The following is a 17170-nucleotide window of genomic DNA, read 5'->3' on the forward strand; positions in this document are numbered from 1 at the left end:
GTGAAGTTATCAATTATGTAGGGAATTGCTCTTTGATCCTCAGTTGTGCTTTTCATATCCGAGCTGATGAGACGTTTAGGGATGGAGCCAGGCAGTTATTGTTTATTTTGAATTTGTGTACATAGAATGTCTAAAATTGCTCAACACTTGGAAATGTCAAACAAATCTAAGTAAAATACAAATTGCACTTATTAAATGTTGATTTTACCGATGACAGAATAACTGGATCAGAGCATTTGTTGATACTTTTGCAGTTAATTTAGCCAATTTGGATTTTTTTTTTTTTTTTTAATCATACTGGGCGGCCCGGCGGACGAGTGATTAGCGCATCGGCCTCGCAGTACTGGGGTAGTGGGTGCGATCCCAGATCGGTCCTCACTGTGTGGAGTTTGCATGTTCTCTCTGGGCTTGCGCGGGAATTCTCCAGGTATTCCCCCACATACCCAAAGCATGCATGTCAGCTGGTTAAACACTCTAAATTACCCCAAGGTATGAGTGTGAGTGTGAATGGTTCCGAAAACCAAAAGAAAGGCATACTCCTGCTTGCCAACAACCTACCATTTTATTATCATGAATGCCATTTTATATATAACAATTGGTTTATGGCATATTTTAGATACAGATTCTTTGTTTAGAGTGCACAAAACATGAGACCCCCCCGCCCCCTCATATATTATAATATGAAAATCATTAGACATGACATTTTTGAAAGAAGCTAAAATAATTAATCATTTCTCTTTTTTTGTTATCTCAAAAAGCACTGGATATGCACCTTATTATGAACCATGCCAAACTCATTTGTAAGATTGTAGAGTCATCCATTCCGGGCCATCAACCAATCTTTAGTTTTCAAGGTTAGATAAAAACTGGGCTCCCTGAGGAAACAAAATTTGGCATTAGTGGCCAACTCGGAAACAAGGTTCCTTCTATTCATATTTGAAAATTTTGAGCAAAAATGTGACTGACGAGAATGCTTCTTGAACAGTTGCTAATTGATCCACTCCAATGAGATTAAGCCCTTGTATAAGTCTGTGGATCTTTTTTTCCTCAGGGATCTACGTCTTCTACTTGAAATGTCACTGCAGGTCTGCTTAAACAAAGAAAACAAAACAGTAGTTCCCCACAGAACAACAAGAAGAGTGTGTGATGTTATGTGACTCACAGGCTGACACTGCTGCTTTACACAGAGGTCCACACTGCAGTGCAGGTAGAAGCTTGTGTTATCCACAAACTGGAACATTCGGAATGAGAAGTAGTTAGTCTTCCCCAATCCATTGTTTTGTACCTCCACTGTGCCATCTTCACGGTTTGGGCAGCTGATCCGAAACAAGAAAATAAATCTGACAAGGTGCTATCTCTTGAGGCATACGCTGCAAACATGTAAACTCAATTTGAACTTCTCGTATTTGTATCCATCTGAGGTAATTTGTTTGTAGTGAAAAACTGGCTAAACTACAATGAAGAAGATTTGAGCAATCGGAAATATAGACTTAACTGTCTGATGTTCCTCAACTCTGGTTTTCTCAAATGGATCTAATTTGTCTGAGTGATGTCCTCTATTTTTGTTTTTGTTTCTTTAGCTCATTTTCGCGGAAAAGGAGCCAAATATGAGAAGCTAAAATTGGTTTAACATGTTTCCTATTGCCAAGGCTGCCTCAGTTTGTAGCGACCTGATCCTCACCCCTCAATGATGAGGTCATATCTCTTAGGGTCACTGGGTGCCGGTTGTTCCGTCACCCAGCAAGACGTAGTCACTAATTTGACCACATTCTCCTCTATCCCATCTATGCTTAGTTGGATCCAGATCTGCTGATTCAGCTCCAATTCTGTGTTCGGCTTCATCAACTCTGTGCGCTCGCTGTTCATGTACACTTGCATGACCAGAGCGTAGCTCCCTGTTTGTGATATATACTGACGCGCCACGGAGCTGCAAAACACAGAAAGGCGCACGCGGTGATACGAGAAGTCGGGTGAGATACGAGTAATCGGGCATTAGAAGATGAACCCGAATGTATTGCTTCACTCACGTGCTTTTCACATGAAGGAGCAGTGTTGTGACATTCGGCGTCTTGTATATGCATGTGATGTCCAACTTTATGTTGCTGCGAGTGATGAGTCTATTAATATCAGGTTTACCTGTCACAATGCTGTTCTTAAAAACCACAAGGGTTTCGTTCCCCTGTCAAGTGCAGAAAGGTCTGGGTAAATATTTCCCCAAACAGCGCTTTTTTAAAATCAAAGTACAATCAATAAACCTATTAAACTGTATACAGTGTCAGATCCATGTAAACTCGACCACGTGTTGCTAACCCACCTCGGTTTCAGTCCCACATCCGTCGATTGAATTAAAATTGAAGGTCACCAAGTGCGTATCTTTGTCCCTTTGACCTGTGCAGTTCTCATTGTTGAGGTGCAACAAATTGTAATTGATGCCTTTCTCCTCCAGCAGGCAGCCAATAAGGGAGATTGCTCCTCCGCCCTTTTGGCAGGTGGGAGGGTCACCTGATCAAACAGGAGTGTTAGTTGGGGCATTAAAGTTTTAAGTTATGCTTGTTTTATGATTAGACAAAAGTAATGAGTTATTTTCATTACCCAAAGTGTTTTTCAAGTGATACTCAGAAGCATAGATGGCACGGCAGAGACAGGATGTTCTTTTGAATTTGGACTCTCCACAGAACTCATTGCCATTGCATTCGTGGTCCTGACAATACGACTCTGCAAATGAATGCACACGATTCCTTTAAAATTGTATCAAGCGCTTGACAAGGAATCATTCTCAATCAAAAGATTGGCCTATTGAGGATAATTTTCACCCTTCTGACAGCCAAAGGAAGACCTCCAGCCTTCAATGTCAATGTCATACTGCATCTTGCAGACTTGGGCATAAGCCTGGAAGAACTGGCAGTTGAGGTTGTCCACCATAGGGTAATCACTCAGGGTGAGGTTGCATGCCTGGATGTATGGTTTGACCGGAACTTTGTCGTGGCATTCAGCAAATTTTTCTGATGCGAGCAAAGAGCAGCTGCACATGAACAGAAGGATGGTGAGGGGTGCCATAATGAAGAAACCACGATTGACAATCTAGGAAATGATCACTTTTACCGTTCTAATCCCACCGCACTGTTGACAAATAAGTTATCAACTCGAGGCATTATTTCACATCTGAAGGGCGGGCACAAAGAGGAAATGTGTAAGCCTTCATGAAAGCTTAATTCTTTTAATGTGAAACACATAATAGCGTGCCACCTACCCTTGATTGCTTCGGCTATCCGAGACGGGTCTTGGCGAAAAGGCCGGATCAGTGGCATCGCCACATAAGCCCTGCAGAGCCGCCCTATCAGGGACTGAGAAGAAGCACAGTGCAATCCGTCAACTACGTATTGGATGCCAGTATTCCACAGGACACTTTTTGTCGTCAACAGACCTTTAATGTATGCGGTAGAGCCGTCAAAGAAGATTGAAACGTCACTGTTCGAAATAACTAAATTAACACCAGTTGGGTCTTTGGAGAGCAGCACTCCGTTAAGGACTTCAGTAGCATCAGTGCTTAGCGTTTGTATTTGGCCGTTGAGCTGCGTCACAAGAGTAAGTAATGAGCATCATGATTTCATGCATTTCTTTCAAAGTATATTCACTCGTGTTAAATACACTAAAGACTTATACAGTTGCTTGAATGGAGATTTACCATGGCACACGTTGACCTAATTAAATGAGCTATAGAGCTGATCTTCTCCACATGTAAATGAGTTCATCAAGCACAACTCAGTGGCGATCTTCTTACCCGAACTCTTCCGCTTGATTCAAGAGAAATTTTATCGTTGGATGTTGGTAGCACCAAATCCAGGCGATCCAAGAAGGTAAGTATCTGACTGCGTCGATCCTCAAAAGCCGCCAACAGTACAAAGCTGTTATCACCTGGCTCAAGCAGGCTGTATAGGCAGCGGTCCGTCACTGACGACACTTGGCCGAAGAAGTGGATCACTTGGCCGGAGGTCACTGTGCACACGCGGTGTGTCGCCTTGCATCTGAATGAGAAGAGGCTTAGTCAGCCATGTAGCGTTCATAATTTACCAAGTGAGATTGTCTATCCCACCCAATACAATACAATACAAATGATCTCAAGGCATTCATGTTATCTGAACAGAAAAGTATTTACGTGTTCGCAATGCAAGTCTCCAAGGATCCACAAGCTTGTTTGGTGATGAGTTCACCCTGACTGTTGCATGATGAGATGGGGCAATCTCCCAATGTGCTCGGTCTATCTGAACCGGGAAGGAGGATCTCGCCTGCTAATTCAAAGAGATAGGTCAGTAATATTTGTCATTTGTGCTACCATGACATGATATCTTTAAAACTATTTACACACCCTCTGACCTGCAGCCACTGAGGTCTATGTACTTTGTGTCCTCCACACCACTTTTCGTAAAGCTCACTTCCTTGGCTTCAAGTGCATTTATTTGCTGCATCAAGGACAGATACACCATGTTATGGCTTTACAAAGGCACCCAGTCTATCAAAATGCTTCACCTGTTAGGGAACCTATGGGTTATGGTTAAATTTTGAGGTATTTTCAGCTTTTTATGACTCCCAAAGACCTTTCACAATGCATTAGTGAACAGGGTGCCAATTGACAGACATGGGCATGTGAGATGCCACAAAATTTGACAGAATTTGACATTCTGGGACTGGAGTGGAGTAAACATTCACATTGCATTCAAAAACCTCTATGTCTCGTTTGTTTAAACCAGTCATTACTCTTCCTCTGAAAGGGAAATAAAGGCCAAGATCTTTAAAGTTATATCGATTAGTTTGCGGCTCGTTAAATGGAATTATCACAGTATATATATGTTGTACATACTTACAACAAATGGTTCCGAATTTGATGTTAGAGTGACACTCATAACTGTTTGGGGTCCAAACCTCATGAAAGTAATGCTCCTCTGAGGAAATATAGAAAGACAAACAACATAACGTACCAGGTAATGCTTAATTTTGCACATCTGATTTTAAATGACCCACAGTCAGTTGGCCTGAGGAGAGCAAATCGCTTTTCAAAAAGCACGTCGCATTGTCTTTGATCTGAGGCAGCTCTGCCTTGACCGATTCTTCAAGATCACTGTCGACAACCCCAAACATTGACGTTGCAGTGTCCTCAGTTGTACCAGAGATTTTAATGCATTCGGTTTGGTCTGTAAAGCAGAATTGAGTGGACCCAGCAGCTGTGCTGATCTGTAAGGAAAGAAACACTGTTAACATGATACAGGAAGGTTCAAATAAGAACTTTATTATTTGTTTTTTTCTTTGCACGTCATGGGGAGCACTGACGCGAGAACTCACTGTTAAAGCAGTTTTCATTTGCCCAAAAATATTTATTGAGCACAGATTCAGGTCGACAGGTGTGGAAGGTATAACTGCATTCGTCGGGATTAACTGGCTGCAGATAACTGTTTCACGAAGAAAGGAAAAAAAATAAGAGTACCAATCCAAATGGGATTTTTTAGTCAATGGCAATGCTGTGAACGTAGTCGATGCAGGAAAAAAAAGTGATGCTGATATTTGTTTACCTGCCAGGAGGAGATGGAACCTGTTGGCCTTCATCACTGAAAAAAAATCCCATGATTTGTAAACGAATGAAGAGTATTTGGGCAGCCCTTAGGAACAGTGGTTAGCGCGTCAGCCTCACAGTTCTGGGGTCGAGGGTTCGATCCCAGGTCAGTCCTTACTGCGTGGGCTTGTGTGGGTTTTCTCCGGGTACTCCGGTTTCATCCCACATCCAAAAAACATGCAAGGTAGGCCAGTTGAACACTCTAAATTACCCCTAAATTCATGATGTCCCCCGCCTGGTGCCCGTAGTTAGCTGGGATAGGCTCCAGAACCCCCCGGGACCCTTGCGAGAATAAGCGGCTCAGAAATGTGATGAATGAAGAGAATTTACGTTTGCCCTAATCATTTAACTATGCTGTGATGACATAATACAAAGTATAGAAGGTCTTCTATTAACATGACAATGGAATAGATGTAACAGAAATGGCTAATTGTACATTACACTTAAATTCCAGCCACTAGTTAGTAACATCTGCATGACGCCTAATTAGACATCATCAAATGCCATTTGGAGACACTTCTAAAGGAAACAATTGATTTTAATATTAATGTTGCATCATTCTAATTCACGCAGAATGCTTGGCTTACCACGTGCAGGAGAGTAGAGAGCTGTGAGGTCTGAGGATGTAAAGCCTCTTTAAATTCAAGATCTATCTCAGAATATCGGCTTTTATGCCACAATTTTCAACGCACGCCCCCAACTGCACGTAAGTGGAAAAATACTTAGAATATTCCGACTTAACAAACTGGCTTGACAGAAATGAATAGTAACTGACGTGAAAACAAAAGGAGTGTTCACTGTGGACTTTTTCATATCACCATTTAACAAAATAGAGTCCTGTACTCAGTTTATATTGCTACACATTTAATCCTCATCCCAGTTAAAATGCATGTTTTTTAGGCTTTGAATCGATGGACAAATATTGTTTTGTCACTGCCCATGTCACAGGTGCAGAGCAACAAAATGATGCCAGATTCAATCCACCTCAGAGAACCGTTACAGTGAACACACATACATGGTTTGACAGAATGCCTGCTGAGTTGCCATTAGTCACTCTGGGAGAAAGAAAGAAAACCCCCAACAGGGAACAAAATACAAGGAATGGATGTGGATGAGAAAAATTGCATCAAGGACGACATGTGCAGATAAAGATTCCTTTTGTGGCAAGAGAATTTGTGATTTTCAAAGCCCTCTAAGTGTTTTGGGTCCTTATTTTTCTGCTTAATCATCCAATCAGAAAGCAGGAGAGGTTCCTCCGCTTGACTTTGGTGTGGGCAATCTGGGTTCGATTCCCACTTGGGGCCAGTGTCAGTGGTTGTCTATCTCTTTTCATTGGGTTAGGCTCTAGCAACCCCCGCAACCCTTTCGAGGAAGGGTGGTATGGAAGATGAATGAATGAATGAATGAATGACATATCTATCACTAATTTAGGGGTTTCTGATGATACAGTAAAAAGTGCTTCCCTTGTATATTAAATACAGGACACATTTTTGTTGCTCAAAAGCGGACTATTCCGTTTTTGGCAACTCCAATCGTGGCACTCATTTTCTCCTTCTTTTTATATGAGCAAAACCAGTACCAAAACAGGACAAATCCAATACAGCAAACCTGGATTTGTCGTGTTTTGTGACTGGTCTTGCTGAATTAGAACGTACCGTATGCAGGACTGGCACATCTGGTGTTCCAGATCTCACTTGTTCACTGTGTGATATGACAAGACAACGTGGCATAAAGTGGTAGTGTGTCTTGGATTGGACAATTTACTACAAGACACCAGACCAAACACTGTCCAATTGTCGTGTAGCTTTAAGTAGTTTTTCCCAGCTACGTCGTATGCCCGTGCCTTGAGGGAGAATACTTCTCAGACACATAATTTTTAGTTTAAAAGCAAAGTAAAAGAATTGACTCCACTGTACCAATACGTTTGAAATAATTTTGAACAGGTTTGTGACCACAAACCAGACACCGCCAGTTTTAATCATAGTCGACGTAAAGGACTGCATTTTTGACAGTTATTTTAAAACTGAAAAAATGGTAACAATGTGACCTCTGGCTAAATTTGAAATAAATGAGCAGCGTTCACATCCCCAGAAAAGTTGGCCATCTTGTTTAAACCACATTCTACTGCTTATAATATAGGCAGCAGTGACCATGGCTTTCAGAAGAATACTCCATTCATAAGCCTTATATGAATGGATTACTCTTCTGAAATCCCTACAAAAGTGTATAAAAGATGAAGATAAGAAGGCTTATATTATTTTTATTAAACATGAAAAAAATACAGGCCATTTATTGACAACATTTTTAACAATCTGAGAAAAAAGACAATAATGATGCAAACTAAAAAGCTGGATGAAACTAATTAAATAAAAGAAATTCGAAAGTGCATGAATAGTAGTGTTCTAATACACAAGACTGATCTTGAGAAGACATTTCTGAAGGTATTGATTACGTCTCCTTCTCAGCATTATAAAGTTTTGCTCTTGCTCTTGTCTGATTTTTGGACTGGCTGGACTGGAATTTTGGTGAGACCGATCTACATCAGCATTGATATTCTATTTCTCAGAGTCTTTAATGTGATTATAATTAACAAGCTCTTGGTAAAACGAGAAAACCCTTCAATTCGCCAGTGAATAAACCCACCCTTAACACCACGACAGGTGTAAACTGAGCATTGCCTCTTTCCACACAAAAGCACTGAGCTCAAAGTGCATTAAGTATAACTAATTAGTAATTCACAGTTTGTATTTAGTTGCAGTTATCGGCAGAGGTTGACAGGTATGCACTATCTATCTTTTAAAAAGATATATGTGTCGCAGCTGTAGCTGCATTAAAGGTTTTATAGACATAAAATACTTATTGAGGGTTGGATTGATTCACACGTAGCACTACTGAAGGCCCAGGTGTGAAATGCACGGCCCACCACTGATCTTTTTACATGCCACTGACAAAGCTCAGCGATTATTTAATGATTTATCTCGCATTAGAATCTATCACCATGTATGGGAGCAACAGGGAACGGGGGTAAAAATCCACTCTCGATTCATGCTAAAGCTTACTGCGGGACATGCCAATTTTATAAGAGCCTAGCTAAGGAATTCAACAGAAGGGAGGGATCAAAATGTTTAGTTCATGCGATCGACCAATAGTACCTTGGCGATCTATCAATAGTTCCTTGGCGATGTACCGGTAGATTGCGGTCTAAGTAATGGGCATCCCCGGTCGAAATGTTTGGAAATAATGGCAAGATTGGGGTATAGCATACTTCTCTGAATCTATTGATACCAGTGACGGTCCGTGCATTTCCTAGTGTCGCCTTCAGCAAAAACTATTTTATGGCTATAAAACCTCTACTGCAGCTACAGCTGCGACACATAAAAAATAATCAATAATAACCTCATAGAATTGAAATATTATTTAGGAATATAGCCATATTTTACTCACCAAAAATCTTTTTCAACTGTACACAATATCCATCCTCCTTTCTTTCTTCCTTCCTTCTTTTCTATCGCCATCGAAGCTAATGCTGAAAGTTGAGCCTGTCCTGTCGTATTTCTGGCATACGTTTTTATTCGATTTTGTGCTGAAAATGTTCGTTCCCGGTTGTGACAGGCTTGCTTGCTTTGAAGTTGTCTGACCTTTCTTAATGATGTCCAGCTTTTTTTTCCTTGAAAAATCCGTCTTGAAAATGGCTTTAAATCAACACAACAATATATTTGCTTGTGCAGCTTGCTCCAGATACAGTTTGGTAGCTCTGGCTTGTCCACTCTATCACTAGCCAATCATAGTTGGTGAAAGCGATGACGTATCCCTACACCTGCGAGAAGGCAATGACGTATCCCTACGCCTGCGAGAAGGCATTGTGGTGTTGCCAACTCAAAATCTGATTGGTTAAAGCAACAGTCTTATCAACGCTTGTTTAATGCAGCAGACCCCGCAGAACTGATTGTGAAGGCCTTGAGGCAGATTTCTGACCCTGGCAACAAATAATGGCTGAAATGTGATTGGTTAAATGCTTCAATATGAAAACACACATCTGGAAGTATAGTGCAACCAGGGGGGAAAGCAATGAAAGGAAGCTAACAGACAATTTGGAATTATTTAATAAGTATTCATGGACAAAATATAATTAACATCAGTCGGTGATTCAGATATTTCTTAGGCCAGCAGAGAAGGCCTTGAAGGCCCTGACGGCACACCACTGATTGATACTCATGCTCCTTGGTTCACCTTCTCCGAGGCACTCCATACTGTGCCAACACACCAAGAAGCACATTGTTTACAGCCACCATACCATTTAATTGTCATGAGGGACATTGGGAATCTTATTTTTGATGACTGTTTCTTTAATGGTACAAATTATTTAAATGTAACTTCACACTTGAAATAATTGTAAAAACATTGTTGATTAATGCATTTTTTAAACAAAGCTGCAGTAGTATATATTTTCCCCTAATCACCAGAACCATAGCAAGCTCATTTGTAAAATAGTAGTCATCAATTACAGGCCATCAACCTATCTTTTAATTAAAAGGAATTAATGCTCTATTCTCAAACACAGTTCCTTTTCCTTTTATAAGAAGAATGCAACCGATGAGCATTTCCCTTCAGCAGGTCCCTAATCGAGCCACTCCATTGAGATTAAGCCCCCAGGTAAGTAATTCTCTAGGGCTCTACGTCTTCTGTTTGAAATGTCATTGCAGGTCTGTTTGGACAAGAGAAAAGGAAAAACAAGAAAATAAACACATCCTTTTTCTCTCAGAACAACAGGCAGAGTGTGGTGTGTGGATTCAACTCACAGGCTCACACTCCGAATTCTGGCAGAGATTGACGTTGCAGTGCAGGTAGAAGCTTGTGCTATTCAAAAACTGGAACATTTGAAATGAGAAGTAGTTGGAGTTCCCCACGCCGTTGTTGTGTGTCTCCACCGTGCCATCTTCGGGGTTCGGGCAGCTGCTCAGAACCAAGAAAAGAACTTTGACACAAATCTTCCTAATGATGCGAACACACTTTAGTTTATAGAGTGTTTGTGGTCACCCTTGAATGATGAGGTCATATTTCACAGTGTCATTGGGTGACGGTTTTTCCGTCACGAAGCAGGACTCGGTCACTAATTTCATCAGCTCCCCATTCAGCTTGTCTGCGCTCAGCTCGATCCAAATCTGCTGATTCAGTTCCAATTGTGTGTCGGGCTCCATTGGCATTTGGCGAGCGCTGTCCGTGTACGCCTGCATGACCAGGGTGTAGTTGTGGCTCTCCGATATCAATTGACGCACCATAGAGCTGTGAATTAAATGCACAGAGGGACAGTCAGGTGTTTAATCGTAACCCGTGTCCGAGCTGCAATGTAATGCTCCACTCACGTGGTTTTGACGTGAAGCAACAGTGTTTGGATTTGCGGCTTCTTGTATGTGCATGTGATGTCCAATTGGAACTTGTTGCGAGTGATGAGACTATTCTTGTTGGCTCTACCAGACACAATGCTGTTCTTGAAAACCACAAACGTATCGTTCCTCTGTCGAAAGCAGCAAAATTGGTTTATGTGGGTGGGCAAAAGGTGATGAGCCTGATAAAATGCTGCCGACCAACCTCGGTTTCTGTCCTGCATGTGTCGTTAGAGTCAAAGCTGAAAGTTACCAAATGAGTGTCACTGTCTCTTTGACCTGTGCAGTTCTCATTGTTGAGGTGCAACAAATTGTAGTTGATGCCTCTCTCCTCCAGCAGGCAACCAATCAGAGAGACAGATCCTCTGTTCTCTTGACATGTGGGAGAGTCACCTGATCAAACACGAAAGTTAGCTGAGGCATTTAACAAAAGTAATCCGTTATTTTCATTACCCAAAGTGTTTTTCGAGTGATACTCAGAGGCGTATATGGCTCGGCAGAGACAGGTGGTTCCTTTAAACTTGGACTCTCCACAGAACTCATTAGTGTTGCATTTGTGGTCCTGACAATATGACTGATTGTTCTCTGAAAAAAAAATGCACAAGTTTGCATTAAAATTGTATTCAACCGCTTTGAAAAAAAATAGCGCTTAACAAGCAATTATTTTTCACAATGAAAAGATTGTAAGCCCTATTGAGCAGAATTTCTACCCTTCTGACAGCCAAAGGAAGACCTCCAGCCTTCAATGCCGATGTCATACTGCATCTTGCAGACTTGGGCATAAGCCTCGAAGTACTGGCAGTTGAGGTTGTCCACCATTGGGTATTGGCTCAGGGTGAGGTTGCATGCCTGGATGAATGGTTCGACCGGAACTTTGTCGTGGCATTTGGCAAATTTTTCTGACGCGAGCAAAGAGCAGCTGCACATGAACAGAGGGATGGTGAGGGTTGCCATAATGAAGAAACCAAGATTGACAATCTAGGAAATGATCACTTTTACCGTTCGGATCCTGCCGCACGGTTGACGGGGAAGCTATCACCTCCGGGCATTATTTCACATCTGAAGGGCGGGCACAAAGAGGAAATTATACGCCTCCATGAAAGATAAGTGTGTTTCATGTGAAACACATGATAGAGTTCCACCTACCCTAGAATGCTTCGGCTATCCGAGACAGGTTTTGGCGAAGAGGCCGTATCGCCACATAAGCCCTGCAGAGCCGCCCCATCAGGGACTGAGAAGAAGCACAGTGCAATCTGTCAACTACTTATCGGATGCCAGTATTCCACAGGACACTTTTTGTCATCAACACACCTTTAATGTACGCGGTAGAGCCGTCGAAGAAGATTTTAACGTCACTGTTCGGAATAGCCAAATTGACACCAGTCCAGTCTTTGGAGAGCATCACTCCGTTAACGACTTCAGTGGCATTAGTACTGAGCGTTTGTATTTGGTCGTTGAGCTGCGCCACAACAGTAAGTAATGAGCATTATGATTTCAGGGATGTCTTTCAAAGTATATTCACTGTTGTGTTAAATAAACTCCCAAAGATTTATACATTTACTTAAATGGCACACATTGACCTTATGCCTCCTAATGAACTTAGCCATAGGTAAAGCTGACCTCATCCACATTTTCATCAACCACAACTCAGTGGCGATCTTCTTACCCGAACTCTTCCGCTTGATTCAAGAGAGACTTTATCGTTGGATTTTGGTAGCACCAACTCCAGGCGATCCAAGAAGGTAAGTGTCTGACTGCGGCGATCCTCAAAAGCCGCCAACAGTACAAAGCTGTTATCGACTGGCTCAAGCACGCTGTAAAGGCAGCGGTCCATCACTGACGACACTTGGCCGGAGAAATGGATTACTTGGCCGGAGGTCACTGTGCACACATGGTACGTCGCCTTGCATCTAAAATAGACCAGGCTTAGTCAGCTGTGCAGCGTTCATAAAGTCTCATACTTACCAAGTGAGATTATCTCTACCGCCCCATACAATACAATGCAAGTTATCTCAAGGCACTCAGATAAACAACACAAAAATGATTTACTTGTTGGCAACGCAAGTCTCCAAGGATCCACAAGCTTGTTCGGTGATGAGTTCACCCTGATGGTTGCATGATGAAATAGTGCAATCTCCTGATGTCCTCGATCTATCTGAACCGGGAAGGAGGATCTCGCCTGCTGATTCAAAGACATAGGTCAGTATTATATGTCATTTGTGCTACCATGGCATGATATCTTTAATGTTTTTCTCCAAAACTATTCACGTACCCTCTGACCTGCAGCCACTGAGGTCTATGTACTTTGTGTCCTCCACACCACTCTTGGTAAAATTCACTTCCATGGCTTCCAGTGCATTTATTTGCTGCATCAAGGGCAGTCGTACCATGTTACATCTTTACACAGGCACTCACTCTATCAAAATGCTTTACCTGTTAGGTAATCTGTAGGTTATGGTTACACTTTGATCTAACGGGCCAAAAGGTGTGTGGGCTTGTTGGTTATTGCCAATTGTCTGCTAATTTCTAGCACTTTGCCCGATATCATTAAGAGTCGTTTTGCAGTAGTAAGTTGAGTTACGCAGAATTCAACTATACTTAATAAATCAATCAAAACACCTGTATTCAATTTAGCAAGCTTCCTATTCTCACCTTCATAATTTTTGGATGGAAATGAAAGAGCTTGGCACATACTCACTGTCGTGACGATTCCAACTTCATTTCGCCCTTCGATTTAAATATTGGCGGATGGGTGTTGCAAGTGTTTCTCAGTTTATGTCCTATTTTAGGGTTTAGGGTTATTGTGCTCATGTGATTGTCGCGAGAATGTTTCTTGACCAATTCTGCGACCAACTTCCCTTCATTGTTTTACATGAAATATGTAATGTTGCAGAATCAGCACTGAATGTTTGAGAGAGAAACACGAGTGCTCATTTAAACACCAACTGCTGATGAGCACCACTGCAGAGACGAGAGAACACCGAGCGCCTTTGAAAGCAATGGTGGTGATCAAAGCATTGGAAAACAGTTTCAGCCTCTTTCTATTGTGTGTCAGTAAATACAAGTGGATGTTTTAAAAATGGAATTTGATTGCCACGCACAGATGTTTCATTTTTCTAGCAGATGTTAGACATGAAATAGTTTTTGGCCCGTTAAATGGAATTATCACAGTATATATGGTACATACTTACAACATTTGATTCTGAATTTGATATCAGAGTGACACGCATAACTGTTTGGGGTCCAAACTTCATGAAAGTAATGCTCCTCTGAGGAAATATAGAAAGACAAACAACGTAACGTACCAGGTAATGCTTAATTTTGCACATCTGATTTTAAATGACCCACAGTCAGTGTGCCTGAGGAGCGCAAATCGCTTTTCAAAAAGCACGTCGCATTGTTTTTGATCTGAGGCAGCTTTGCCTTGACCGATTCTTCAAGATCACTGTCGACAACCCCAATCATTGACGTTGCATTGTCCTCAGTTGTACCAGAGATTTTAATGCATTCGGTTTGGTCTGTAAAGCAGAATTGAGTGGACCCAGCAGCTGTGCTGATCTGTAAGGAAAGAAACACCATTAACAGCATGGTTTAAGTTAGAACTTTTGGATTTGTTTTATTCATTGCACGTCACAAACACTGAGAACTCACTGTTAAATTAGTTTTCATTTGCCCAAAAATGTTTAATGAACATGTGTTCAGGTCGAAAGGCGTAGAAGGTATGACTGCCTCAGTCTGGACTAACTGGCTACAGATAACTGCTGCATTATGAGAAGAAGAAAAATAAGAATACCCATCAAAATGGTACTTTTTGGTCAATTACAATTTGGTGAAGGTAGAAAGAAATTGTGATATTGCAGTTGGCTCACCTGCCAGCAAGGGAAGCAATCTGTTGGTCTTCATCACTGAAAAATAATGAAAGAATTAATTTGATCAGCACAGAATTCATCAGTGCACATCAAAACAATAAATGATTTATATATTTATGTACTGTATATGTCTACTGACACATTTTAATTATATATATAGTTTTTATCCCACTTAAATTCCTATATGAAGAGATTTCACACCTACTATTTGCTATTCTGCTTCATGTTTCAAGAGAATTCAACTTTGCACTAAAAACCCATACTACTGTCATAATACAAAGTATACATGACATAAGGTTTCTTTTTCAAATGACCATGTTATTGAAATGAAGGCAAAATTAGATTGCACAGTTCTCTTTAAATCCCAACACGAATTAACATCTGCATGATGTTGAATTTGGTCTCTTTTCCATGATTATCATCTACTGCCCTTTTGTCACAATTCTAAAAAAGAAACATTAATGTTGGCATTGCTCAAAATCATGCCTAATGATTGGCTTACCGCATGCAGGTGAGTCGAGAACAGTGAAGACAGGATGCAAAGTCTCTTTCAGTTGCTGTTCTGTTTCTCCGCACATCTGCTTTTATGCCCCCATTTCCAATGCACGCCCCCTGTAACTGCACGCAAATGGAAAAATACTTCGAATATTCAGACCTCCCAAACTGGCTTGGCAGAAAAGGATAATAATTGACATGAGACAAAAGGAGTGTTCACATTTTTTTTTAAATCACCTCATTTTACAATTAAGAGTGCTGTACAGGAAAGTGACTTCAATTTTGTCATTTATAAATTTGCTACTTCTAATTTTTTTGTTTGTTTTTCTTGAGCTACAGAATGAAATCCACAGATTGATAGGCAAAACATTTTCTGGATTTTTTTTCCCTGGGATTTATATGATCCACAAAGTTCAAAAATAAACTTTTTATAGTGAGAAAAAGCTTGGTAGCACAGTAATGATACATATGGTAAAAATAAGTCATATTTTATTGCAATTTTTTTCAGTTGAAACTGCATGCTTTATAATTTTTGAATATAGAAATGGACCACGATCTGATTGCCTTCATTATAACTGCTCATCTCACAGGTACTTTAATTCATCCATTTTCTGTACCGCTGTACAAGGGTCACGGGGGGTGCTGGAGCCTATCCCAGCTAACCACAGGCAGCAGGCGGGGTATACCCTGAATTGGTGGCCAGCCAATTGCAGGGCACAAGGAGATGGACAACCATTCACGCTCTAGGCCGCACATGTGTCAAACCGATTCCGCCGAGGGCCGCAGTGGGTCCTGGTCTTTGTTCCAACCGATCCAGTGCCGACATTTTAACCAATCAGGTGTCTTCTAAAATAAGTAGCACCTGACTTTAATTAACTGATTACACTTGCAAAAGGTATCCTCTTGTTGAGTTGGAATGAAAACCTGCACCCACTGCGGCCCTTTGAGGACCGGTTTGACACCCCTGCTAGGGGCAATTTAGAGTGTTCGACCAGCCTACCATGCATGTTTTTGGGATGTTGGAGGAAACCAGAGTACCCGGAGAAAACCCACACATACCCGGGGAGAACATGCAAACTCCACACAGTGATGACCGACCACAAAAACCATACTCCAGAGAATACCAAGATCTAACTACTACACAATTTATTAGTCACTTCCAACGATATATATAATTGGCCTTACTATATAAAAAAGCTCCAAAACAAAGTTAGGAAACCCAGACGTGTTTTTTAAACGGGTTTCTGACCACAAACCAGACACAACCAGTTTTAATTACAGACTGCATTTACACAGTTATTGTAAAACTGCAAAAATGATAACAATGTTTCCCGTGGCTAAATTTGTGAAAATGAGCAGCGTACTTTCCCCCTCAAAAAGTTGGCCATCCTGTTTAAATTTCTGAACAGACCACATTCAACTGCATATAATGCCGGAAGTATTCTTCTGAAAACAAACGGTCGGTTATTTTGAATTTTTCTTTTACAAGATATTTTTGGGGGGAACATTATTTGTATTGAGGTGGCCCGGTGGGGCGAGTGCTTAGCACATCGGCCTCACAGCTCTGGGGTCCTGGGTTCAAATCCAGGTCGTGTCCAACTGTGTGGAGTTTGCATGTTCTCCCTAGGCCTGCGTGGGTTTCCCCCATTCCAAAAACATGCATGGTAGGCTGATTGGACACTCTAAATTGCCCCTAGGTGTGAGTGTGAATGGTTGTTTGTCTCCTTGTGCCCTGTGATTGGCTGGCCACCAATTCAGGGTGTCCCCCGCCTCTGGCCCGCAGACAGCTGGGATTGGCTCCAGCACCCCCTTGAAAC

At 41.5% G+C, this 17170-nt stretch overlaps 2 protein-coding genes across 3 annotated transcripts; both read right to left on the reverse strand.

Annotated features, from left to right (window-relative positions):
* Nucleotides 1–733: 733 nt before the first annotated feature.
* Nucleotides 734–6206, reverse strand: LOC144077803 (alpha-tectorin-like). The gene is made up of 19 exons (XM_077605815.1): nt 6193–6206; nt 5565–5600; nt 5338–5444; nt 5020–5229; nt 4863–4940; nt 4367–4460; nt 4157–4286; nt 3782–4025; nt 3425–3572; nt 3251–3344; nt 3103–3162; nt 2814–3022; nt 2593–2715; nt 2315–2502; nt 2028–2179; nt 1682–1927; nt 1163–1316; nt 967–1087; nt 734–875 (listed from the first exon to the last, which is right to left on the reverse strand). The coding sequence occupies exons 2-18, from the start codon at nt 5596–5598 to the stop codon at nt 989–991; spliced, it is 2370 nt and encodes a 789-aa protein (XP_077461941.1). The 5' UTR covers nt 5599–5600; nt 6193–6206; the 3' UTR covers nt 734–875; nt 967–988.
* Nucleotides 6207–9938: 3732 nt separating this feature from the next.
* LOC144078812 (alpha-tectorin-like) lies at nt 9939–15479 on the reverse strand. 2 transcript variants are annotated; one of them, XM_077607202.1, is made up of 17 exons: nt 15361–15479; nt 14859–14894; nt 14641–14747; nt 14181–14547; nt 13262–13355; nt 13039–13168; nt 12656–12899; nt 12301–12448; nt 12136–12220; nt 11989–12048; nt 11700–11908; nt 11443–11574; nt 11195–11382; nt 10969–11120; nt 10643–10888; nt 10405–10558; nt 9939–10310 (listed from the first exon to the last, which is right to left on the reverse strand). In XM_077607202.1, the coding sequence occupies exons 4-17, from the start codon at nt 14316–14318 to the stop codon at nt 10224–10226; spliced, it is 2067 nt and encodes a 688-aa protein (XP_077463328.1). In that variant the 5' UTR covers nt 14319–14547; nt 14641–14747; nt 14859–14894; nt 15361–15479; the 3' UTR covers nt 9939–10223. The 2 variants fall into 2 exon arrangements, with proteins under 2 accessions (XP_077463328.1, XP_077463320.1); XM_077607194.1 differs by having other exon boundaries at nt 14641–14750.
* Between the last annotated feature and the right edge of the window lie 1691 nt (nt 15480–17170).

The sequence above is a fragment of the Stigmatopora argus genome, chromosome 1 (genome assembly GCF_051989625.1).
Source record: "Stigmatopora argus isolate UIUO_Sarg chromosome 1, RoL_Sarg_1.0, whole genome shotgun sequence".
Taxonomy (NCBI): Eukaryota; Metazoa; Chordata; class Actinopteri; order Syngnathiformes; family Syngnathidae; genus Stigmatopora; species Stigmatopora argus.